A 26,447-nucleotide genomic window follows, 5' to 3' on the forward strand; every position below is an offset into this window, starting at 1 on the left:
ACGGATTTTATTATTCAGCAATGGGGAAGTGAAGGTTTAGCGATACTTGGCTTGAAAAAGATTACGTGTGTGGGTTTTTGATGTGGTGTTCTAGGTCTTAATTTTTGTCTTTAATGGTCTTATAAAGGTCTTAAAAAGTCTTACATTTGAGTTGGTACAAATTCCGGCTTCTTCCAAAAACTCCAACTGGTAATAGGCAGGAAGACACACAACAAAAAACACACAGGGCAGGACACATATATATATATAATTCTAGAGGGCATTAGATTAGACACATTACTGATGTTTACATCAACCAATCGAGTGATTTTTAATTGTGGCATGATGGTTGGTGGCAGACAGATTGGTTTGAATATTTTTATAACTGCAGATGTCCTGGGATTTTAACACACAACAACCATTAAATTGATGCATTAAAGATAAAAACTTTCAAAAGAACAGCAGTTTTGCAGACACCTTGCTGCTGATTGAGATGACAGAAAGGTTGAAGTGGCTCAGATAATCACTTTGCAAAATTGTCATGAGCAGAAAAGCATCTCAGAAGCACAACACATTGAACCTTGAGGTGGATGTAAATGCAACAGTAAAAGTCCACATCGTATTCTGTAATCTGTTAGTTTAAAAGTTAGTTTAACCCCTATAAGACTTTTGGTTCAGTATAGTCAACAATAAACAATTCCATTTAATTCCGAAGAGCTCTGTGTTTGAACAGTGACAATTACATTTTTTGGCAGACACTGCATGAGTTTGGAATACTGCTCGATTTTAGATATGCTGTGAAGTCTTTTTAAGCTCCTTAAAGACTTTCTGGGTATAATGAAGGGTTTCTATATGGAAAATGGAAATGGAAACATGGTAATTATCTTGTTCCGAACACTTAAGTATAAACTGCATTTTAATATACTGTAAGTTTGATTAATTTCTCCTTTATCAGATTGCTTTTTAGAAAGCCAAAAAAAAAAAAAGAAAACAATACAATAAGGGAGTTGTTTTTTCCATGTTGTTTTTCGTATTTTAAATGTACATTGCACTATACACTTTTAAATTTACATATTGCTCCACATTTTACCAAAATGTATTTGTTTGGCTTTAGACTGATGTTTGAAAGGCACAAATTAGAAAGAGGTTTTTCCTATAATTATGACACAAATACATGATTATACTGTCTTATTATATAATGTCATCTGCTATCCAAAGACATATAGAATTGCTTAAGAGCTAAAGCAGGTGTTGTATACAATATAAACAATATAAACCAAAAATGAAATGTGTCTGTCTATAAATACAAACTATGAGACTTGGGTCGTGTGTTTATGGACCTTTTTCGTTACAGTGATTTGTTCCAAGCCGGGATGTACTTCCTTTTACATCCGTGTGAGAGGTGAACGGAAGATTCATGTGAAGCCTTTTAGCTTAATCATACAGTTCTACTGCTAACTAGACAATGAAGTTACTAAAATATTTTTAGTCATTAAGTGCATACAGTATCAGCTGAGTCATTCGTGTGTGTGTGTGTTGGTGTGTGTTAACCTAGCTCACCCAACAAAAAAATCATAACCATGTATTTATGCCTAATACAGCTTTTTCCCAACAATTACACTGTTAAAATAATCCAATAAAAATCCAGTGTATTTCAGATGTTTATTATAATGAAAGTGGCCCTTTGCCAGAACACCTTACCTAAAATATACATTGTTCTTTTAAAGGGTTTTATCATAAAAGTCTTCTATGCTTTTTTATTTCCAGTTTCTGCTCCATCTTTTCACTTGCCTGGTTGTTGACTGGTCCTGTTTTAACTTCCTACAGCTATTGTGATAGTGGAGATTGTTCATGAAAGCCAGCTGAAAGGAGCTCTTTTGCTCAAATTTGTGTTTTCCATGTGCTGATTATCAGCATTGAGAAACTGTGAGAAAACCTTTACCTGGCAGGAGGCCATAAAAATAGTGCAGTTCTTTCTTTCTTTCTTTCTTTCTTTCTTTCTTTCTTTTATTCTTTTTATTTCAAAGTCTGTTTTTTCTTTCTCTATTTCACATGCATTTCTTTCCTTAACTGTTGCTTCTCTATCCCCTTTTCTACAGTCATTGCTTTCTCTCTCTCTCTCTCTCTCTCTCTCTCTCTCCGCCTGTGTCTCTCTCCTGGCCAAAGCTGACAGCTCTCCCAGAGAGACAGGAAGCAGCACTCACATTTTTTCCCCACATTCAAACAATAATAGGAGAGGACCCTGGCTATTATTTTAGCAGCAACTTGCCTCTTTATCTGTTCCGAACATAGTTTCCTCTCTGTTTGAGAACAGCTTCCTCTTGTTAATGTCATTAGAGAGAGTGAGCGGGAGGCTGTATGTGTGTTTATAAGGGCAAGAGAGGCAAAAAAAAAAATCTGACTGTTCTGTCTTCAGTTCTAATCAGAAGTAGATGGGGGGTGAGCGCGAGAGAGAGAGAGAGAGAGAGAGAGAGAGAGAGAGAGCGCGTGAGTTTGTGTATTCTTTTCTCCTGGTCGAGAAAATCTGTTCAGAGCCATAGGCTGCCTCATTACCTCTAAGTGACCACAAGCTTTTGGTCATATTCAGTTGCTTAGCTTTTGATAAGGGTTGGTCACCAAAATGAGAACGGGTTGATAGCAAGATATTAAAGTAGTAAGGTAGTTTTGTTCATTTCTTTCTTTCTTATGTTTTTTTTTTTTCTTGATGTGGATGGGATTTCAATTTATGCAGGTAAGTATCTGTCATCAGGTGCACTAATCCTTTTTTCCATATCTCTGTTGAAATTCTTTCTTCTCATTTGCAATTGGATTGTTATTTATGGATCTAGCACAAGTATATGGCTGATGTTTATTCATTCATATATATATATATATATATATATATATATATATATATATTTATTTATTTATTTAATACCACTTTTTTATTGTAAAGGATCATTTGGAAAATTGTGACTTGTGAAATCTGTTGACTTCAAAATGACTAGATGTACTTAGTAACTAATTACGTTTTACGCTTGTGGCATTCTTAGGACAACAAACATTTGTTAGCTTCGGTCAGATAAGAACTCAAAGATTTACATTTTTATTAGATGCCATGTGATTTTAAAAACAGTATGTGCGAATGTAAGTTTTTTGGAAGTGTCATATTTTAAGATTTAATGATTTTTAACTGAAGACAAGACCATGAAAGGAATGTAATATCTCAACTCTCAGTTTAGAATTTCCTAAGAAATGGCTGTGGTTAAACAATTAGTCGTAATAAGGCACCACACGTGTCATCCTGTGTCTCAGGACTAGTCCTCGATTATTTCTGATGTAATCTAGGTTATTTTAGGCTTCCAGTGTTTTCTTAGCAGTGTTCTGATTATGCCACAATTTCCGATTTGGTGCTCTTGGTTGTCCTCGGCTAAAGTCTTTCTTCTTGAAAACACCATTATTATTGGTATAATAATAAGCCATTCAGGGGCATTGTTCCCGTGGGAAGCATATCGTCATTTGAAATGTTTGGGAATATTGTGTTTTTGTCAATGGGAGTAATGGGATAGAACTAGAATCTTGGCGCCAGTCTATGAGTGCGGTAGCTGAACATACTAATGAAAAGATTATGTAGATTTTCTGTAAGACTTTCCGAAATCCCAACGCCGGGCAAACCTGATGGTGTAAAGACAATTCCAATAGCTGACCATGTTTGGTTAGTTTGTATTTATTACAAGGCTCCAGATGTTTTGGAGGTGAAAGCTATTTCTATGGATGAGGAATGATGTGAAAAGCAGAACTGGCTTTGACTATAAGAACACAGTGGCAGGAACTTTTGATTTATTGATTCAGACAGTGCAGTGCTTTTAGGCAAATATTGTTTCGAAGTCAATCGTTTCATAGATATGACAAGGTGAGATTTATTACCTTCCTGCTTCACATGTGGCAAGCAGCTAATACAACTTATCCCACACACAGACTTTAGAACTTCAGTAAGATCACTGAGTGAAACTGAGGTGAAGCAGGAATTGATGAGCATTGATGCAATTTAAGTTCTCATGTTCTGTGTACTTGTGTTTCTCTAATAGACGCACTGTGCCACTGATTCATCCGCAGTCCTGGCACGTAGTAAAGTTATCAGAAGCATCTCCTGTGCCTGGCTCAGCAGGCAGTTCAGACGGCCCACTGGCCATGCAGCTCCACCCTACACCCTTCAGTGTACCGTGGCACTCTGGGGGTGACAGGTAAGGATCTATAAACATTTATGACTTATTATATGGACACCGAGATCTGAGAAAGGACCTTATTTCTTTTTTTCATTGTAGGCAAGAGGCAACATAATAAATTTTTCATATGCTATATCTTTGAATGATTGTGACTTGACTGAATGGTGGCAACTTGATTTGGTTTCATTGTGTGTGCAAAGGCATTTTACTTGGCAACTATGACTATGTAAAGATAGATGTTATCATGAAACCAGGAAATCTCAAGTTTTTATATCAACACAAAGCTTATCATAGTGCTTAGGATTTAGCCTTTTCTTACAGAATTGTGTCAATTTAATCAATTCTGATTATTCCAATTCCAAGTAGTCTAAATAATGTTTGGTTTATTATGCATGTTTTTGAATTATACAGAATTAAATATATTTATTTATTTATATAGAATCAAATGTGCGATTGGAGACAATGTGCGAGTGTATCTGGGCTTTTTTCCTAATCAAATTTTCTGTCATTATACTAATGACTGGAAAAGTTGTTTGTTATTCAGAATCAAGTGAATTTAATCTTAACTATTAAGATCCCACACATTCTGTTTTCAAATTTCACTTTAAACATATCTCTGGTGAAGAAGACATAGCAAAAGAAAATTGTCATTTTAATAATCTAATGTTAATAATATGATTAAATGAGATTTAATATTCTGTTTTAGAAGCACTTATCAAATTAGCTAGAAGGCACCTAACTTTACATCACAGCAATGTGGAATTGTTACATGCACCTTTGCTTGTAAAACTTTCCATTAGAGTAATCCCCCACTTTACTGCGGTTCGAATCTCACACCCCCGGTTTATCACGGAATTGCATTTGCCACATAACTAATTTGTTTAGCTGATTTCAGATAGACCAAAAAACGTAGGAAATAGTTTTCATGCAGTTTTATGTTGAAATAATGACATTTCGTAATAGAAGTATAATTATTCATTAGAAAATGAAGTAAAATGTTAATACAGTACAGTACTGTATACATAAAATACTGTATATCATACATTCACACAAAAGACAAAGAACATGCAGTGTTGTTTATAAAAGTGTGGTGTGAGGATACTGAAATATATACATAGTGAATTGTTTTTTGTGGAGTTTATTCTGAAATAAGGTAATTTATTGAAAAATCATAATTATTAATTATAAAATGAAGTAAAAGTATACCTAAAATACAGTACAGCATATATCCTGCATTTACACAAGAGACAAAGAACATGTTGTTTATACGAAAATCTCGGTTCCGGATGCTGCAAACATTATTTGGGGTGGCGTCCGTTATTTTTATATTTTTGGGGTGGCGTCCGTTTATTGTGTTTTTTTGTTTATCATGGGCGGTTTTGGAACGTAACAGGGATTACTGTAATTTGGTAACTATTTACATGTTTTTTGTAGTCTCTGTGGAAAAACAGTGCATTTGAAGTGTGGTGGAATGTTCTCAAGTATTTAAGTACTATATAGCTACTGATGATGATCATGGTGGGATTTCCTTTTTGGAAACTTAATTTCCTTTCTTTTTGGTGCTGCCTCTGGTACATGAACAAAAATAGAAAAAGATTGTCTTCCAGATGCCCTGGTTATATGCAATCTATTGTTATTTGCTATATTTCCAGTTTCCACTATTGCTATATTCAAAAGAAAATAATTTTTGCAGTTATACAATGTGTATGTATGATAAATAACTCATTTTTCTCTTGACATTTCTACCTAGTGAGCTGTCCATGCCATTGGGCCACCTCTCCCGGCACTACAGTACAGACCGTAGCAGCTCTGTGGGGAGTATGGAGAGTCTGGAAAACCCTCCAAGTCAGGGATACTACGAAAGCCAGATCTCTCCCATTGACCCTGTAATCTTTAATAATAAACGTGACTCAGCTTATAGCTCTTTCTCTGCAAGCTCAAATACATCTGACTACACGGTATCTCTGCGAACTGAGGAAAACAGCTCTATGGACAGCCTCCTCCAGGGCTTTGGCCCCTCCTGCAGGTTTTCAGAGGGACATCCAAATTCTGTGGCTAGTGGCCAAGAAGAATTTCATTGTGAAGTGGGGATCCTCAAGTCTGGGACTCTGCCTCATAAGTCTGAGCCTAAAATACGTCCATCATCCTATAGCTATGAAGAAGACAAATGTGGGCCTCCACAACCTCCCACGAGGAAGGATAGTTTTAGGGCTACCAGAGGCTTACCAGAGGGGTTGGATAAACGATGTTTGTCTGCTCCAATCGGTGTGTCAAATTTGACTTGCTGCACTATCGAAGACCCTCCTCACCTTCGCAAGGCATTGAATGGGAGTGTGTGTTTGAATGGTCAAGAAAATGACCAGGACTTGAAGGGAAACAAAGCAGAACCTTATTACACCATAAATTCTGAAAAAGAATTGTCTATAGATAACCAAGTCAGCTCGACAGAGGAATGCCAAAAGAGCAGTCACTTCCAGCCTATAGAGAGGCATTCAACCAGGCCCAGTCCTCCAACAGCAGATTGTCTTGATAGTCAAGTAAATCATTTAGATAACAATCTCCAGCCTAGGATGCACAGACACAGTGCCCCTGAAAAATTACTTGTCTCTCAGTTGCACATGATTGAGCTCTCTAGTGAAAAGAGTGCACATTCCATGTCCCCTTCTAGTCTGTGGTCTAATCCTCTGCATCCAAGGGAGGAAATAATTGAAGACGGTCTGGCTGTAGCTCAGGGTAAATGGGGAGGGAGCAGGTGCTCCACACCTGGTTCACTGACCACTTCAGAGCTAGAAGAACACAGGGTAGATGGAGAGCCATTTGATTCAGGACAAAGACTTACTCCTGTCCAACATGTTTGGGGAAGATCTGCCAGTGTTCCAGGTGAAACTATAGGAAATGGATTTGCTGGGTCTGGACCCTGCATCGACACCCAACTTCATGAGAGAGGTTTTGAAACCATTAGTGCTGCATCTAGTATGGACACTCTACTCGAGAACCAGGAAGAAGGAGAAGGCAAGGGAGATGATGGTGAAATTTCAAAGCCTCCTCAAAAGCGGCAGTTTCGTTCCTCAAAGTCTCGCCGTCGAAGTGAACGTTTCGCAACTAATCTTCGCAATGAGATCCAGAGGAAGAAGGCTCAGCTACAAAAGGGCAAAGGCCCAGGTGGTCTGCTATGTGATGGTGAGACTGTAGAGGAAGAGGATATAGAAGAAAAATCCCCAGTGGATATGCCAACTGTCCATCAACACAAGACCCAAACACAGACTAGTCAACACAACAGCTTTCAGAATTTTGGTCTATCTCAGGCCAGAACAATTGTTTCCAACTCAGTATTTCCAGGCAGATGCTGTGGAACAAATTCTGCAGACTATTCAGGGAGCAGGATTGAAGATATCCATCTTTCACAGGATGAAACCCATGGTATTCAGTCAGCTGAGGTAAACAGACCTGTGTGTGTGAGTGTGGTTGAAGAGTTGGCACCACCAGGTAAAGCCAGACGTTGGCGTTGGACACCTGAGCACAAACTGCAACCAGAAATGAAACCGATTGAAACCAAGAAGAATAGTGAAGGAACAGTACAGTCTTCTTGGAATCTTGGAACAACAAGGGGAAGGGTTGGTTCTTCAGGTGGTCGCTGTACCCGAGCTGATGATTGTGACATCCCACCTTTTGCAGACCGAAGAAAGTTTTTTGAGGAGACTAGCAGAAACCTGAGCCAGTCTGTGACCAATCTGGCTGGCCTTACCAGTCACCGCCAGAGACAAGACAAGCATGGGAGAAAAAAAGACCCAAATTCCCCAGAACCCCTTGAGTCAGTCCCTAATCTTGGACACAGGAGGTTTTCTTACCAGGGTGGAATTAATGATGGAACTTCAGTCAATTCATTTGATACTAGAAGAAAAATAGTACAGCAAGCGAGAGACCAAGAGAGAGAAAATACACTGGAAAGAGAATGGGAGAAGGAGAAACAAAGGGAAAAAGAGCGAGAAGAAGAGCTGCGTAAAGAACAGGAGAGATTACAGGCATGGGAAAAGGAACAGGAGCTGGAGAGGAAGAAAGAAAGAGAAAGAAAGGAAACTGAAAGAGACCGCCAGAGAATGCAACAGATGGAGAAAGTCTGGGAAACCAGTACAGATCGCATTTATGCAGGACATGAGCTTAACAATGCCACAATGCTACCACCTTTGCCACATGATAACCTAAAACAACCATTTACAACCCAAACGCTAACCCTGCATAATTCACATTCTGACCATTTTCATAATAAGCCCAACCCTGCCATCCAAAAGCCATGGTCAGCTTTTCGGCCTGTAAATAGCCAGCAATATCAATCTGACCAATACTGTCTATACCCTGAATACAAGGCCAGGAGCTGCACTCCAACAGAGGTGAGTTTGGGTTTGGTCAGTAATATTAACACATTGAAGCGTACACCAGCAAACTGTTTTAATCCCTGTAATATATGGAACAGAGCAGACTTGTGATTTACTGAGGCCAAATGTTGGGAAAGAGCCACTTGCCTTAGGACCTTAGCAGCCAGCCAACAATAATATTGGATATGATTTATGCTTTGAGAATTGTTGTTCCAGCCTAGCATCTACAGGAAGATACATTAAAAGAAGGTTTATCTGCCACAATTATATAAATAAATGATGCCTTTTTGAAGTATATATCAAACCTGGGCAAGGAAGTAATATGAAGCCCTTTGTTTCAAACTGAACTAAAGGTTACCATTAAGGTTTCTATTAGCTTAAAAAATTAACCCATATTTTTTTAGACAGAATAAACAATTATATATTATGTCTTCATTTCTGAGGCCTAAAAAAAGATAAAGTCCACTTAACTATATTGAGTCGCAGCTTTTTAATTAGATTTTGCATTGTGCCTCAAGTATTAAGAAAATTATAGCCTCCAAACATGTTGCTGTTTTGAGTCATTTGTCAAATGTCTTTCACAGACTTTTCCTGTGCATGAGCTGGAACAAACAAAACTAAGGAGGAAGTTTAGCCTGTCTGAAAGGTATGTTTACTTCCTGTGTTCACAGACTGGTGGTTTCGAGCAGTGTTTTCTTGTCATTTTTTACTGTTTCTTGTGTTTTCAGTTCATTTGACTTGAAATCTAACTATTAAATTGTGCATTTATTAAGATTCCCAATGGTTTTATACACAGTACAACAGTTTCCTTTAGAAGGTAAGCTATTCATCATGACTCATTTTCTTTGTCTTTAGGGACTATACTCAGAGTAGACAAGATTCAAGACCAGGAGAAGTGGGTCGGGGATTTTGCGGTCAGTGGAACAACAGACGGAATTGCAACAACGAAAATCAGCCCATGATGCCATCAACACTTACAAACCGCACCATGTCTGAAAATGACATCCGCATGGAGACCAAGTGTCTTCGTAGCCATGGGGCAGCTGCTACTAATAATAGCAGAATGTCTTCGTCCATCGTCAGAAAACTGGATGAGAATGTTGTATCTGTAACAAAGAAGAAAAAAGGACCTCCTCCACCTCGGCCACCACCCCCAAAGTGGGAGCAGTTTCATAAGAGACGGGCATCTCACCACAGTTTATTCTCTTCCCATCCTGGCTCTTCTTCCCAGCTCCAAGCATACACACCATGTCCACCCACAGCCCTAGAAATGACTCGTCAGCGGTCCTACAGCCTTCCTCCGAGGGACGATTCTGATAGTCGTCAAGCTCTGCTAAACCCTGCCTTAAATAACAGAGCTTTTAAACCTGTGGTGCTACCTCCAAAAGAAGAAGACACTCCCAGAATTCAGCACTATGATACAAAAAGTTCAGATACATCGACACCCTTAAATGAGTCTACTCAAAGGTATGAAAATTTGGACTTTAGGCAGCGATTGCTGTAGGGATGGCTACAAAGATCAGCTGTTCACATCATAGCCATGAAAACCACTAAGTAGCAATGCTAATAACATAGCTGAATATGCTGGTCTTTGTTGGTTATGAAAATGTCATTTTACAAAATTTCTACATAAGAAAAACAAATATCAGAATTAGAATTTGTACTGCTGTAAGATGTCATTGTTATGAGTAGAGGCTGACAGGGGAAAAAATCTAATTCAACACCAGTTGAAACTGGAAACTTGATTAAACCCCGTTTTGTTTTGCCATAGTAAAACTGCAGTTTAGCGGGGGTTTTTTTTCTTCTGAGCAACATAACTGTCACTGTAATTGTTATTGTTTAAGCACCTGATAAATTGTAAAGTTTCTTACCATGAATGAACTCACTTGCATCTTAATGTTCTGTCTCATTTCAGACATTCTGAGCAAAAATTATCCCAGTCTTCAGATCAGTACAGACCAGCTGTGGTGAAACCAGTAATTTATAAGCATAGAGCGGAGTGGGACTTGACTTCTTCTCACAACTACACAGCCGGCAACAGTTCCAGCAATTTGCCAGTCCCCACTTTGGAAAATAGCTCTTGTACTGGACCTGTCTACCCTGAGTCCTACTTCACAGTCAACTACAACCAGCAGCATTTACAGAATCAGCCTCAGCAAATATGCATAGCAGGCACCACCATCAAGACTGTGGAAGCTTCTACCCCAAATCTATTTCCCAGCGAAGATCAAGCCTTGCCCTATGAGACCGACATAGATGAATTCCGTGAAAACGAGGGGACAGAGGTGGAGCAGCAAAGGCAAGCAGAAGCCAGGACAGAGATGCAGTGTTTTGCACAGCCAGTGACGGTGCTTGAAACAGACATTGACAATGTGACTGAAGAAGAGGCTCCATCATCTGGGCTAAACAGAGGGCAAAGGACGTCCATCGTAGACACTTTATTGGAAGAGGATTGTGGCAGAGCTGGAAAGGATCTTATGGGAGAACTGTTCCCTCACTACACAGGAAATGGAGCAGAAGGTTGGAGAGGAGGCAGTGTAGTGAGTGGAGACCTGGTGGAGAGGTATGACCTGTTTTACTGGCATTTGTTTTTTTGCCTAAAATGTGAAGTTTGTAATGGGATTTGTCTAAGCAGAGGGGAACGGTAGGTTTTGCAGTGTTTTGCCACTTGTTTTGGTTGCTTAAAATGAATATTTATTTCTCTAGGTCTTCTAAACAGAGCCCACAGGGCTCAACCTCTCCCAGCTCTAGAGGATTTGTCAACACAGCTCAGCTTCTTAATAAGATGCCAAACTTCTCAGAGATGAGAGAGGAGGATGAAGAGCTAAATTACAAGGTTTGGGCTGGTTTACATTGATTCTATGTAGTATGTAAGCTGAGGAAAAAGCAGAGAGAGTTTCTAAGTTATCCGCTTGTAAAGGCTCCTTCGTTTCTGAATTGCAACTTTTCTTATCCGGTTTGCAGAGGCAGCTAATGGAAAGCTTGCGTAAGAAGCTGGGTGTGTTGCGGGAAGCCCAAAGAGGTTTGCAGGAGGACATTAGAGCCAATACTCAGCTCGGTGAGGAGGTGGAAAGCCTGGTGCTGGCCGTCTGCAAGCCAAATGAGGTGGACAAGTTCCGTATGTTTATTGGAGACCTGGACAAAGTGACGAGTCTTTTGTTATCGCTGTCTGGCAGGCTGCTCCGAGTGGAGAGCGCTCTGGATTGTCTGGACCCAGAATCAGGACATCGTGAGAGGGTAAGATGTGGGTGGTGGAAGAAAAATATACATGTGTAATGTTTTTCTGCCTTATTAGATTGTAGTTTCTTTTCAGAGTTAATTAATACTAGTCTTTATATTTTCATGGATATATATACACTATATTGCCAAAAGTTTGTGGACACCTGGTCATAAGTATGCTATGTGCTGTTTGAGCATTGCATTTCCACATTTAGTCCTAATTTGTGCCACTCGTCTGGGAAGATGTTCCACAAGAGTTTGGAGTGTGGTTGTGAAGATCTTTGCTCATTCAGACACAAGGGTGTTGATAAAGTCAGATACTGATGTAGGTCAGGTGAGAAGGCCTTTGGTGCAGTCAGAGTTCCAATTCATCCCAAATGTTTTCATTAGGGTTGAGGTCAAAACTCTATAGCATGAGATCTTCCACTCCAAACCATGCAATATCAATATATTTGTATCTTCATTGAGTTTGCTTTGTGCACAGGGGCATTGCCATGCTGGAACAGGTTTGGGTCTCCTAGTTCAAGTGAAGGGAAAACTTCATGCAACTGCACCCAAAGACACCCAATACAATTGTGTGCCTTCAGCTTTGTTATAACAGTTTTGGAAAGAACCACATATGGCTGGGAAAGTCAGGTGTCCTAATACTTTGTCCATATAGTGTATCTTCTTATACATTAGTGAGGATCACTCACTATTGCTATGCTTTTTTTTTTTTTTTTTTATGGTACTCTAGCTCCCCCTCTTGGACAAGAAGAAGCAGCTCCTTGCGCAGCTGGCTGAGGCTCAGGAGCTGAAGGAGCATGTGGATCGGAGGGAGGAGGCCGTGGGAAGGGTGCTTGGTCGCTGCCTGACTCCAGAGCAAATGCGTGATTACAGCCATTTTGTGAAGATGAAGGCAGCACTGCTGGTAGAACAGCGACAGCTGGATGACAAGATCCGGCTAGGGGATGAACAACTCCGCGGCCTGAAGGAGAGCCTGGGTTTGGGATACGGCCCTTACTGAAACTCGAAGCAAAGTACAGGGGGTTCGCGTGTGCACACACAAACGAAAGTTTCCCATGAAAGAAAACCTTTGACTGTATATGAATGTATTTGATAAACAAACCTGCAACAGAGACAGTCAGAGACGTCTGATAAGCACAAGTGCAGTGAAATTATCGGCTGTAGTATCAGCTGAGGCTTTGTGGCAACAGTTTGCTACTCCTTCACACAGCAGCAATACTCTTTGTTGAGAAATCATTAACACTAAGCGGTAAACGACCTCAAAATCTTACTCTAGGCCACATGACGGCGTGTACGCGTGTGAATGTGTGCATCTCATTAATATCAACTGAAAACCTGTCCACGCACTGCTATTTATTTATTTATCTCTTAGCAGAAAAAACTTGAGTAATGTTGTTCTGTTTACTGAGATATGGTCACCTTGAATATCAGCAAATTGAGCACTAAAAACTTTTGGCCCATTTATCATCACATTTAATGCATTAAAAGGAGAGTTTTTGCTCGAAAAACGAAGCAGGAATCGTGTTTAAACAGTCACATCACTCTGTTAGGTTCAAACTGGAATTTGCTTTGTTATGAAAGTGTTCTTTTGTATATCGTCGATTGAAGACACCCACCTTTTCTTCATGTGCGTTCAATCTGCATGCATCCATTATTCTGCGGGTATTTCTGTTCTTTTCAGACATTAAAGACATATCTGTGCCTTTTTTCTCATTATGAAGTGCTTTACTGCATTTATTCATAAGCGATATGCATTGTTTTATTTTCCTAAGCCAAAGATTACATTCATGTCTTAACACACGAACAGAAATATGGTGCTTATTTTGGACTACATGCAGTAGCCTAGTGTTTAAAGGACATTCTTGCTGTAGCTGTGTTTATTCAGTGCAGCTGTGTTTAACATTTTGATCATGTAAAACAGTTCTTACAGTCCATGTATTTAATGCTCATGCTTGCAGTGTTGCAAAAGTTATATGTAATATAATGTATCTTTTTTTTTTTTTCGTTCTGACTGAGCAAACTGCTTTTTAATAGCCTTAATCCTCATTTGAGGAAAAAATGCTGCTTAATTGAACAATTAAGATGCTGAGGGTTTTTTTTTTTTTTTTAAACCAACAGTTGATTATACAATATATTGTTGGCCAAATTCTTTTTTCCGAACTGCCTTTCAGCGTTTAAGTGCCAAAGATGAATGTGCATTTGTTACAGGAAACAGTTAAAACCTATGTTGTATGTATACTTTTTTTTTTACCCAATGTAAATACTGCCTTCTTCTGTACGCTTGATCCTTTGTTGTATAATACCTTCGTAAATTTCTTCACGCTGGAAATGTATGAAAATATTTGGTTGAACTAGAAGTAATCAAATTCCCCAGTTTTTGGTTTGTTAAAAATCCAGTGTGGAATACGTACTATTGATTATAGTATATAAATATTTTATGCTATGTGCATGTGTGCTTTATTCCAAGTCATAGTTTTTTGCCTCATTGCAAACCAACTGTAGCATTCAGAAGGCAACTCCCATCTCTAGTTACCGAATTCATCTGCTGTATGCAGAAATGTTTAGAAAGATCGTTGATTTGCTACCAATGTTCCTCTCTTCCATTCAGCTGATCAATTATTTGATTGGGAAAGGGTCTAATCATATTCTTCTGCACGTGGTGTGATGTGTCGGTGCCCGATGGGCTGCTTTGAGTATCTCAGATGTCCTAGAAAAGCAATGAACCAAGTAAACTGGAAATCCTTTCACCCAAAATTTCAACTGTCCAGTTTCAGTCAACCTACGCTCACTGTAGCATCGGATTCCGGTTCTTCACTGCCCGAAGTGAAACACAAGAATTTAAACTCGACGCTTTGCACATTGAGATGCTTTTCTGCTCATGTACTGTTGCCTTGCTGTCAGCGAAAACTAGTGTGTATTCTAATCTTTAATAACATATACAGCTGCTGCTCACTTAATGGGTTTTTTTTTGCACATTCTGTGTAAAATCTAAAGACTATTGTGCTGTGCAGTTTCCGAAATCCTAAAACCAGCCCATCTGGTACTAAGAACACATTTCGAATGTTTGATGTGAACATTAACTGAAGTTCCCTGCATGACTGGTGAATCCATTGGAGAATTGGATAACTGGATGAATGAGCAGTGGTACCAGTTTCCCCCCAATGTTAGTTCTCACCTGCTTTAAATTAGTATTGTATTTCCTTAAAGACAATTGATTCAAGAACTAAGGTGAAAATCCCTTTAATAAAACTCATGAAATGCAGCATTAACAAACAAAAGGAGAACAGTAACTAAAAGCAAGTTGAGAACATTTACAACCACAACAGAAAACAACCACAAAAAAACCAAAAAACCCTGTACAACCCTAATGTTGCATCACGTCTTACTTTTACTCATTACTTCATTAGGGGTCTTCATAATAGGAGGAAACGTTTTGATGTTCATTGTACACATTTTGCAATAACATGGTGTCCAACTCACACAGAGATGCATCATGGGCATTTCTCCGGTGTATTCTCCACCATGGTACTGACGTTGCACCTTTATTTGTACAGGATGTCATAATGACCTGGTCGATAGAGAAGAAAGATGCGTGGCTCACTGCCCTCTGGGAAAATGTGGTGGTTAACTGTGCCACCCTCCCCTCGGTCCATGTATTCCACCAGTATGGACACATTCAATGCCTGTGCTAAGGCTATGATGTGGATATGGTCGCTTTCTTTGGACATTGGCTCCACCTCCTGCAAGAAAAAAATAAAATCATAATTAGACCAAAAAGCAGGTTTGACAGAGATCTGTTTATTTTCTTGAGCTTTATATTAAACATCTCAGTCTAGCATGTGTTAAGACAGAGTTTTAGCCATGTCCTACCTGCTGGCAGAATTCTTTGACCGAACGTCCTCCTTCTATGAAGTGCTGGAAAAAGACATGCTCTCTCTGCAGATAGCCAGAGGTGAGAAGCCGTAGGTAAACCACCACATAGTCTGACACACTCTGGTCATTAAAGGAGTTCAGCAGCTCCCCGAGGGCAGGCTGCTTCTCACACAGCTCAATCAGGTCCATGAACTAATGATTAAAAAAAAATATGAATAACATTTACAAATTACATCAGGATGCAAAGACTTTCCTCTTGTATATACTTACTGTATTGTGAAAGTCTTCAATGGTGAACTCGGTAAAACCCTGGTTCACTAGATCCAGTTTGCTCTTTGCTGCCACTGCCTTAAACCTAAGAAAGACATGTTTATGATTAATAATACACTGGAAACATATCAAATATGTAAGATATCTTCTTAAATTCTATTTTAAGAACTTAAATCCATAAAGTTGCCAATTTATTAGGTATACAATCAATTGTAGTTAAAATTACCAACCATTTTACAGGAGCTATTAACCTTTATAATTATACAAATGATACACAATTGCTTGTCCCATGCACAGTAATCTTTTACTTCTTTTTTTTTTGCCTAGGGTACATGACCCATGATTGCTTTATTTCCTTAGTATCTCTCTATTCAGCTTTATTTCTCCATGCCCAGACTCTAGAGCAGTGGTTCTCAAACATTTTTCTGCCACTCCCCATTTTAGAGTGGGTGGATTTTGAAGCCCCACTTGTTCTCCATCACCCCAAAAAATGGTAATGAAATACTTTGAGGTAAAAAATGTCTAATCTATTGAAATATCAAGTTCTAAAATTAATAACATCAAATAGCATCACGTTCAAAAATAGTGATTAAAAGCATAGTTGTGTTAGGAACCCTAACTGATTGACTTGCATTAATGACCTAATTGTATGTTTATGTTTACTTTGAGTGTATGAATTGTATTTTTTATAGAGAAAATCATAAATAAACACAAAATAAATATATGAATCTTGCCATTCAATGGGCCGCACCTGTCATGTCTTTATTCCCCACTAGAGGGGGTGCCCCACACTTTGAGAACTACTTTTCTAGAGTCATGCGTTTTCCCTACAGCAAATAAGAAGAGTTGTTAAATAGCTGATTTGTTTAATCAAGATGTTAGGGTAAGGAAAACAGCTACATTTGAAAGGCAAAGACCACTCTAGGACCAGCGATCAAAACCCGTGCCATAATAGTTTGGAATAGTGCAAGTAACAAATGGTGTACTTTCATAGTTTCAACTGTACGGTAGATGAATCTGATCAAATTCCCAGCTTCATTCACACAAATAATTTCTGGCCCAAAAAAAAAAAACCCTGCATGGATTATATGAACAAAATGATATGGACATTTACAAACTAAACACAGGCTTTACTTCTGTAACTCTTTGCCATCATCCAGTAGTGACTCCAAATGTGAAAAGCCGAAAGCTCTGTAGAAACAATTTCCATCGGGTCGTGTCTTCCGGATACATGAATATTTTTTATGCAGATCCTGTAGGAATAACATTGGAAAACTTTCTTTCAGTATTTATTATTTGTTACTTTAAAAGACACACACTTCCCCCACGTTTAGTCACTGCCAATTCCCATTCACTAGGTTTAAATGATTACCACAAAATGGTAAGGATGAGAGATAATTATTAGTTATTGTTATATCCATCGATTCTCGTTGTATATTTTTTATTTATTTTTATTTCTTATATAAGAATGGCACAAGGCACATGAACAGAGGAAAGTGACTTTTTCCAAACATATTTTTGGATCTGAAGGTTTTGCATCTTATAGATGCACATAATTGTTGGCTTCATGCTGATGGACGGGGGAGAGGGTAATGCCATCCCAGACAGCATGACAAGATTTACAGTTGTTTTGGGTTTTTGTTTTGTTTTTTTCAACAGAATTCAAATGTTACAATTAAATGTTGTAATTCTGCTATACGCTTTTCTGTTGTGATACTTGGGATCCTATTACAGCATCCATTTATTTCAAACCAAGATACAGATTTGATAAAAATAACACAGAAAAATCTAAAGTAGTTTTAAATCCTATTACAGCTATAATTATATGTACACATGAAGGGATATAATAACCTTGATCTTGAGTTGATAAATTGTGTCTTCTTCGGCATACTCGCTCTGTAGCACAGAGAGATCTTGTCTGTCAGACACTAAGGGGATACTGATGGCTATCTGTCTCAAAAGACACACACACACACACACACACACACACACACACACACAAGTACTTAATAATGTTAAATGGAAATAGGATATACTGAATATTAGCACTCAATTTTATACTGAACAAATTGACTCTACATAGCTGCTAGTACAGTCCCAAAGTTATTCAATTATTTGGCCTAAACGAAATGCAAAACAATCTGCTGTTCGGTCACACTGACTCCATGTTATAGAGGGTCTTTGTATTTTCAGGAGTTAACAGTTAAAGTGAATAGAAAAATCAATGCACTAAAAACATTTAAAGAATGAATGTCAACATATCAAATAATCACATGCACAGCAACAACACTAAACAAATACAAACTATTTAAACAGTGAAAGAGCAGCAAGGTGGAAAAGTCCAAACTCACTTCCTGTTGAATTCGGTCTTGCTGTGCCATAATGGCCTCATCATAGGCCAGGCAGTTCACTCCTACCAAATAAAGATGAATTTATAATCAGAATATAAGTTATAATAAGAATTAGGAGCAAAAATTGGGTCACAAGGAATAAGCTGCCTTTACATATTAAAATATATTGAGTATCAGAAGATTCTTCTGAGATTCTTCTACAGACATGGTCAAGCACAAAGCGTATAAAACAACTTCGAGACGTTTTGATCACTACTAACAGTGAAATAAATAGCAAAAAAAATGAAACAGTCACAAAGACACTACACAGGCACAGCTGACAACTCTCTTCAGGGAAAGGCAGCTAAAAATATATAATTGAAGGTATCATATAATATGCATAGAGGATTTCTGGAAGATTTCATGTTTGGCTATTGCAAAACAATCTTTATATATTTACACTATATTAGTATTTCTATATCAAGAGCATTGACTGTAAGAAGCAGTGGTATAGTCAGAAACAGACAGAAGAAGAAGTGTAACGTAAAGAATTAAGTTCAGTTTTTTTTATTAGGTTGGGTCACTACTAGGAACAACGGTGACGGCATTGGTCACCGGAAAAAGAGGTGATTGGAGACTGTTCACTGGGAACAGAGGGCACAGGGATTGGTCACTGGCAAAAGTAGTGATTGGGGATTGGTCACTGAAAAGCAGTGTGCCAGCAGTGAGTGAGAGGAGGGGGAGCCGGATGGAATGCCATAAAAAACAAAAAAAAAAAAAACATGCCGGCCAGGGAGTGCACTCGGGTGGACGCTAAGAAAAGACGTGCCAGTCTGCGAAGAAACTTGGCTGGGCGCTAAAGAAAGAAAGCTCGCCGATCCTCAAGTGGGACGGGCAGACCCCAGAGGAAGGTGGGCCGAAAAAACACCAGGGTGAAAACAAAAGTAAATAAAAAAAAGCTCTGCTTGGTGAACTTTTGCCTGTCTCTCTTTCTTACAACACAAAATCAGTGAGTTTGTGACAGTGGTGCCGAAACCCCAAGCTGTAAGAGGGGCATGGCACCAGGGAGACTTCCCCACAGAGGCAGCAGGACCAGGCCCCGGGAAAGAGTGCTGCAGCAGACGCCGCAGCCACCACCTGCGACCTATTCGGCGAGCTGGGACCAGCAGCAAAAACAAGCACTCCACCACCTGCTACGCTTCTCCAGGGAAGTCCAGATGGCGGTCTACCCAGGGACAAGCAGGTCATTCCCCCTCTCCTGCTCCACAGACCCTCCCAACCCACCCACTCCTCGGAGTCTAGAAGCATGTTCCACCAGCTTCTGCTTCTCAGACGGAGTCAGCTCAGGCCAGATGGTTCCCTGTCGGGCATTGGGGGTATGTGCCAGCAGAGACAAATAAAGGGCAAAGCCGGACAGAATGAACAGTAATCAACACCTGCAGCTGATGAGACTAATCAGTGCGCTCTGTTTTAGTCCATCATCTGGGAGAAAACCACCAAGCAGAGAAGATCAGAAGGGTTGCCGAACAGTGGTGATGGGGGAGACTGGTCTCTGGGGAAAAACAGTGATGGGGGGACCAGTTACTGGGGAAAAACGGTGATGGGGGAAACTGGTCATTACGGAAAAATGGTGATGAGGGAATGGTCACTGGGGAAAATCGATGATGAGGAATGGTCACTGGGGAAAATCGATGATGAGGACTGGTCACTGGGGAAACGCAGTGATGAGGGGACTGGTCACTGGGGAAACGCAGTGATGAGGGGACTGGTCTCTGGGGAAACGCAGTGATGAGGGGACTGGTCACTCGAGAAAAACAGTGATGGGGGACTGGTCACTCGGGAAAAACAGTGATGAGGGGACTGGTCACTGGGGGAAAACATTGATGAGGGACTGGTCACCGGAAAAACATTGATGAGGGACTGGTCACCGGAAAAACATTGATGGGGAATGGTCACCGGGAAAAACATTGATGGGGAATGCTCACTGAAAAACATTGATGGGGAATGCTCACCGGGAAAAACATTGATGGGGAATGCTCACTCGGAAAAACATTGATGGGGACTGGTCACTGGGGAAAACATTGATGAGGGGACTGGTCACTCGGGAAAAACATTGATGAGGGGACTGGTCACTCGGGAAAAACATTGATGGGGAATGGTCACTCGGGAAAAACATTGATGGGGGAATGGTCACTGGGAAAAACATTGATGGGGAATGGTCACTGGGAAAAACATTGATGGGGGAATGGTCATTCGGGAAAAACAGTGATGGGGAATGGTCATTCGGGAAAAACAGTGATGGGGGAATGGTCATTCGGGAAAAACAGTGATGGGGGAATGGTCACTCGGGAAAAACAGTGATGGGGGAATGGTCACTCGGGAAAAACAGTGATGGGGGAATGGTCACTCGGGAAAAACAGTGATGGGGGAATGGTCACTCGGGAAAAACATTGATGGGGGAATGCTCACTCGGGAAAAACATTGATGGGGGAATGCTCACTCGGGAAAAACATTGATGGGGGAATGCTCACTCGGGAAAAACATTGATGGGGGAATGCTCACTCGGGAAAAACATTGATGGGGGAATGCTCACTCGGGAAAAACATTGATGGGGGAATGGTTCCAGAAACAGTTGTGATTGGAGATTGGTTGAACAATACAGCTGTGATCGAAAATTAGTCATTGTCAGCACTATGGCTGAGGGACTGATCACTGGCACAATTTGCAAGAATTGGCTTTACACACTGGTTAAATCCGACTGACTGATTCTGCTTTAGTCATGAATCGGATAAAGACGTGGACATTTCTTTTTACTACTACTTGTGAGTTTCACGTTGGTATTTTTTCCAGCTTTGTGAATGTTCACCACTTACTATTTTAAGTCTCCCGAAAGCAGCTTTAACGGTGATCTGAACTTCCACTCAGCCTTCCACACATGTTGACTGTTTTAGATTACTAAACACTTCAACGAAGTGCAGTACAATAAGACAGTACATGTGTAACTCGTATTTAACACGTCCCCGTTTAAACGAGCACAGATTTCTGTTTATAAACGGTACTGTCGATTTAGCAGCGAAAAGGGGGTGCAGACTTTTGCACTCGTTTTGAATGTAAACAAACGAGGTTCCCTCAAGATAGAAACGACGGAGCGGAAAGCGACCTGATAACTGCTGGGGGAAACCAAATGCATGCACTAATGTGGAAATCTAAGCAGTCCTCATGCTGATGGTTGGCAGATGAAGGTAATAACGTGCTTTACACTTTAGGCAGCAGCAGATGACCTTAATTTAGACTGCGCCAAAGCATTAAACAAGCAGGACAGTGTGCAGAACTACCATCTTCCACTTTACCTCAGTGTCGTGAACATACTTTCCTGCTTTCACGCATCATTCTCTCCTTTCTTTGTTGGCTTTTTCTATGATATTTATAATGCGGGCAACAAATAAAGAATATTTTCCCCCAAAACTGGAGTTCAAAATAACCCATAAAAGCCTCACACCGATGTGCTTTAAATCATGTAGCTGCTGACGCAAACAGAAATACACATTTTTTAAGATTTAAAAGGAATTGTTTCCTCACTCACCCTCCATCTCTCCCTGTGCTGTTTCCTGCTGCTCGTCCGCCATCTTGGATTCACGGTTCTGTTCCCCCTCCCTCTGAGAGCGGTTAAATCCCAAACTGTTCCTCGGTATATCCGCAAGGCCACTACGTAGAGAACTAAACCGTCGTGTGGTAGTGCAGTCAGACACCATTAATGTGTTATTTGGGACACGGCCACTTCCTGCACTTCCGGGTCAGATTTCTTCCGCAGCAGTAGACGTTGTCCTCACTCTTTACTCGTGTTATGATGTTACTATTGAGCAGGTTTTCCTTGGTGAAAAGTTTGAGAAAAGTGTCAGCCCGCCGCTGGCATCATACTAGTTTGACAAGTTAGTTAACGCTTTATTCCGTTATGATTTGTGTTTATTATAAGTATCCTGGTACAGAGAAATGTGCAATCCTGATATGTAGATTTTAGTTTCAGCCTGTTTGTATTGATAATCTGATTGAACCTGAAGAAGTGTGTGCTGGTATTTTGAACTGGTGGTGTTGGCCTTTATTTGGACTACTGACTGTCAATGGAAATGCTGCAGCAAACAAATGCAACCAAATGGGATTTTCCCTCTTATAAAAAAAGTGATCTGTTTATCCAAATAACTGGACATACTGTGAGTGCAATAGATTGCATCTCACAAGGTGTTTGAATAGAAAAGTAAAGCATTCTTGTGATAAATCTAACACACAATAAGGTCAAATAAGATGTCTTCTAATACATTTTTCTGCAAACTCTTAGGATGTGATCTAAACAATTAGACATCAATAGGAGTGATGATAAACTTGTCAAGGCTATGCAAAGCGAATATTACAACCCAGATGATCGAAAACAGTTGTCCTTTCTTGCAAGCAAAGTCTTTCATTCCAACCAAGTAGGAGCCTTCGGTACTCTCAGATAAGGTGCCTGCTTGGTTGGATTGAAAGCATGCAGCTGCACCAGCTTTTAGTGTATAAAACTGAACAGCCCTGACCTAACAGGTATTTGGGAAATGCAAACATTTGGACATTGGACAGATTAACTGGAGCCTAAAAGTTCATATATATCACACACCACAACTCAACCCTAATTAAGGAGATTTAATCAGAAGGTTGTGAATTTAAATCCCACCACCATGATGCCACTGCTGTGCCCTTGAGCAAGGCTTTTCCCCTAACACATTCATTTGTATAAATAAGATCATTGTAAAAGTAGCTTTGGAAGGTATCTGTGATAATTTAATTGGCTTTTCTTGCTTGTGGTCATGAAGGACTACTTTGTCTCTTTAATTGTGAAAGCAATTTCGCTCAACTTTGTGGTGAAATGTATAAGAAATCTGCAGTTTTAGTATCATGACTATTAACTAAATATATGCTTGCATTCACAGATGATCTAATCAACAACATGGACAAGAAGGCAACATGGGACAGATTTTACACAGAAAACAGCAGAGGAGGACAATTTAAGAATTTTGAGTGGTTCTTTGGCTTTCAATCAGTCCAAGATTACATCCTGCCTCAGCTGAAGTCCATGTGTGCACCGTTACATGTTTTGGATATTGGTTGCGGCACCTCTGCACTGGGGCCCAGTATCTACATACACTCCAAAAGTGCAGTAGCGGTCACGTGTGCAGATATCTCTCCAGTGGCGGTGCGGTTAATGCAGGAACATGCTAAAAGTACACCGGCGCAACCCTGCAATCCAGCCTCCACCCTGATCTTCAGAGAAATGGACTGCACAGAGCTGGAAGGACACTTTGAGCCCAGGAGCCTGGCCTTGATAGTAGATAAAGGGACAACAGATGCATTGTTGAGGTCTAAGGAAGGACGAGTAAAAGCTGGTCAAATTGTTCGCCAGTCTTTAGCTGTGCTGAGACACTCGGGGAGCCTGTTGCAGTTTTCAGATGAAGATCCTGATGCCAGGCTGCTTTGGCTGGAGAAGGAGAGTCAAGGCTCAGAGGTGGCAGCTGTTGTATCAGTACATGAAGTCAGAGAATTAAGAGGGGTCACATATTTCTGTTATCAAATTTCTCCTCATGCAGCCCAGTAATGACACCTTGTACTTTGTGTGTTATGCGACTGATTTTGCTTTGAGTAATTACATGTCTGCATACATTATATTAGTGTCCACTGTGTTCGTTCTTTTGGTCATGATCACTATGCACAATGCAAAAACAATGTCTGCACCTTGGCATTTGTGAAACACCTCAATTACCAGAACAAATTTCATTCATCACTTTAAAGGATGCATTGCTATTATTGAGAATGTAACATTTTATTTGTAATTTGCACAAGTGCCAAGTTAAAACAACATTCTTACAAAATATAACCCCATATCTTACTTTACCAGACGCAAATACAGCCAATATTGTATGCATACAAATCAAGGTTGTGAATTATATGGCAAATAAAATACAAGAATTAGAAGACATTTTAGACAATACAATGGTATTCTCATAAAATACCACAAATAAAAGCCTGAGATAATTGAGAACAAAGAAAGTTTTCTGTTTTTCAAGTTCTAAGTGTTAAAAAAAAGTGATAGAAATGCACAATGGCACATTATAAAATTGAAGCAAGTTCCCATTTAGTTTGAACTGATTTGGTATTTCAAAGAAAATCACTGTTTCCACCATCAAGCATCGCACTACTGCTTGTTTTTCAGTATCTGTAAGGCCATTTAGGATTTTGCGGAGTGTATGGGTTATACTGGTGCCTTGTGTGTTTTTGCCTCATCACACAGTTGTTCCTTGACCAGGAGGGGGCAGCAGAAGCTGTTCTGCCATTACCACCATGATGAGCGTTGTAGTTCCCACCTTGAACCAAAAATGAGAAAACTCAGTGAACATAATACAGAACATAAAACAACAATTGTATAATCATAGACTCTAAACACAAGGATGCGCTAGAACACAAAGGAGATCGATGGTAAAAGGTTATAGATACTTTACCATTATAGGTTCTGTTCTCAAAGCTGATGTAACCAGAGCAGAACTGGGTGTGTGTAGGTAATCGGTTCTCATAAAAATGGGGTCCAAAGCCATCATACTGCAGTTGTTGTTGCCAGGATAGGACTGAAAAGATACATAAAAGTTAAACTACAATGCATATTCTTTATATACATAGGTCTCGTTCAAATTATATTACTTGACAGAGTCATTAACAGATTTTAGCTACATTTGAAAGAATTAACTTTATCATACTACTCATATTTATTATTCATAGACTTCTGACAGTTGTCGGTATAGGTAAAGCCATTAGATCAGTGTACAAGCCATTTCATATTTTATGTCATTATGAGGGCCTGCTGCAGAAATTCCAAATAGTGTCTAGAGAACAGGTTATTGTAGTATTATCTTCTACATAGTCACTTCATGGCTAGGTACGGGAGACTAGAGTGTGGTTTTTTAAGAGGATATGCAGCATGTACACAAATGCTTTCCAGGTTGAATGATTTTTAGAAATCAACTTAAACGTGGTATGTTCTTTTGAAACTGTACAACAGATTTGTAGGGACTCTGCTGCAGCTCTTTAGGCTGTTTCACAATGATGTTCAGATTGTAGCAAAAGGTGCTGTGTAGATAAAACTCATCTACACTATAGTTGTGTTTAGAATTATTCAACCCCCACTGAAATTGATTGTTTTGGTCAGTTTGACATTGATTATGATCATTCAGTCATCCTGCTTACAATTAAATCAAAGAGGCACGTGTAGGTCAGACAAATATAACATAACATTTATAATGAAATAACCACAAATGTCTTTTCTGAGCTCACATCATTATCAGTTTTATTCAACCCCCAAGTGACATTCAATCTTAGTACTTAGTACAACATCCTTTTACAGTTATAACAGCTTTTAAACGTGAAGCATAGCTTGACACAAGTGTCTTGCAGCGATCTACGGGTATCTTCGCCCATTCATCATGGGCAAAAGCCTCCAGTTCAGTCACATTCTTAGGCTTGCGCACTGCAACTGCTTTCTTTAAGTCCCACCAGAGGTTCTCAATCGGATTTAAGTCTGGTGACTGCGATGGCCACTTCAAAATGTTCCAGCCTTTAATCTGCAACCATGCTCTAGTGGACTTGGAGGTATGCTTGGGATCATTGTCCTGTTGAAAGGTCCAACGTCTTCCAAGCCTCAGGTTTGTGACGGACTGCATCACATTGTCATCCAATATCTCCTGGTACTGAAGAGAATTCATGGTACCTTGCACACGCTGAAGCTTCCCAGTACCTGCAGAAGCAAAACAGCCCCAAAGCATGATTGACCCCCCGCCATGCTTCACAGTAGGCAAGGTGTTCTTTTCTTCATAGGCCTTGTTCTTCCTCCTCCAAACATAGCGTTGATCCATGGGCCCAAACAGTTCTAATTTTGTTTCATCAGTCCACAGAACACTATCCCAAAACTTCTGTGGTTTGTCCACATGACTTTTGGCATACTGCAGTCGACTCTTCTTATTCTTTGGGGACAGCAAGGGGGTGCGCCTGGGAGTTCTGGCATGGAGGCCTTCATTACGCAGGGTGCGCCGTATTGTCTGAGCAGAAACTTCAGTACCCACATCTGACAAATCTTTTCTCAGTTCCTCAGCAGTCACACGGGGACTTTTCTCCACTCTACG

General features: G+C 39.9%; 4 protein-coding genes across 10 annotated transcripts in view; 2 read left to right on the top strand and 2 right to left on the bottom strand.

The window, feature by feature from the left end:
* Nucleotides 1-14,225, top strand: part of shroom4 (shroom family member 4) — a 36,163-nt gene extending 21,938 nt beyond the window's left edge. For 3 of the 4 annotated variants that reach the window (XM_046851075.1, XM_046851078.1, XM_046851076.1), the window contains 8 exons: nt 4,047-4,202; nt 5,935-8,572; nt 9,142-9,203; nt 9,413-10,024; nt 10,473-11,120; nt 11,264-11,393; nt 11,522-11,794; nt 12,513-14,225. In XM_046851075.1, coding sequence (XP_046707031.1) covers nt 4,047-4,202; nt 5,935-8,572; nt 9,142-9,203; nt 9,413-10,024; nt 10,473-11,120; nt 11,264-11,393; nt 11,522-11,794; nt 12,513-12,782 — 4,789 coding nt within the window. In that variant the 3' untranslated portion in view covers nt 12,783-14,225. Of the gene's footprint in view, nt 1-2,478; nt 2,711-4,046; nt 4,203-5,934; nt 8,573-9,141; nt 9,204-9,412; nt 10,025-10,472; nt 11,121-11,263; nt 11,394-11,521; nt 11,795-12,512 lie in introns of those variants that run through there. The other variant, XM_046851079.1, reaches the window with a different exon arrangement.
* A 781-nt stretch (nt 14,226-15,006) lies between these two features.
* On the bottom strand, nt 15,007-21,986 carry otub1b (OTU deubiquitinase, ubiquitin aldehyde binding 1b). The gene is made up of 7 exons (XM_046851081.1): nt 21,839-21,986; nt 18,277-18,338; nt 17,777-17,875; nt 17,060-17,178; nt 15,926-16,010; nt 15,653-15,847; nt 15,007-15,522 (listed from the first exon to the last, which is right to left on the bottom strand). Exons 1-7 carry the CDS (start codon nt 21,879-21,881, stop codon nt 15,325-15,327), a joined length of 801 nt encoding a protein of 266 aa, XP_046707037.1. The 5' UTR covers nt 21,882-21,986; the 3' UTR covers nt 15,007-15,324.
* cskmt (citrate synthase lysine methyltransferase) lies at nt 20,514-23,943 on the top strand. 4 transcript variants are annotated; one of them, XM_046851083.1, is made up of 2 exons: nt 20,514-21,497; nt 23,214-23,943. In XM_046851083.1, the coding sequence occupies exon 2, from the start codon at nt 23,231-23,233 to the stop codon at nt 23,873-23,875; it is 645 nt and encodes a 214-aa protein (XP_046707039.1). In that variant the 5' UTR covers nt 20,514-21,497; nt 23,214-23,230; the 3' UTR covers nt 23,876-23,943. The 4 variants fall into 4 exon arrangements, with proteins under 4 accessions (XP_046707039.1, XP_046707038.1, XP_046707040.1 ...); XM_046851082.1 differs by lacking the exon at nt 20,514-21,497 and adding an exon at nt 22,017-22,184; XM_046851084.1 differs by lacking the exon at nt 20,514-21,497 and adding an exon at nt 22,209-22,827.
* A 136-nt stretch (nt 23,944-24,079) lies between these two features.
* fam113 (family with sequence similarity 113) overlaps nt 24,080-26,447 on the bottom strand; it is a 6,172-nt gene continuing 3,804 nt past the window's right edge. Inside the window, exons 7-8 of the mRNA XM_046851080.1 lie at nt 24,777-24,899; nt 24,080-24,641 (exon numbers count right to left, since the gene is read on the bottom strand). Of these exons, the coding sequence (XP_046707036.1) occupies nt 24,487-24,641; nt 24,777-24,899 (278 nt within the window). The 3' untranslated portion in view covers nt 24,080-24,486. The remainder of the gene's footprint in view (nt 24,642-24,776; nt 24,900-26,447) is intronic.

This window comes from Silurus meridionalis, chromosome 6, assembly GCF_014805685.1.
Source record: "Silurus meridionalis isolate SWU-2019-XX chromosome 6, ASM1480568v1, whole genome shotgun sequence".
Lineage (NCBI taxonomy): Eukaryota > Metazoa > Chordata > Actinopteri > Siluriformes > Siluridae > Silurus > Silurus meridionalis.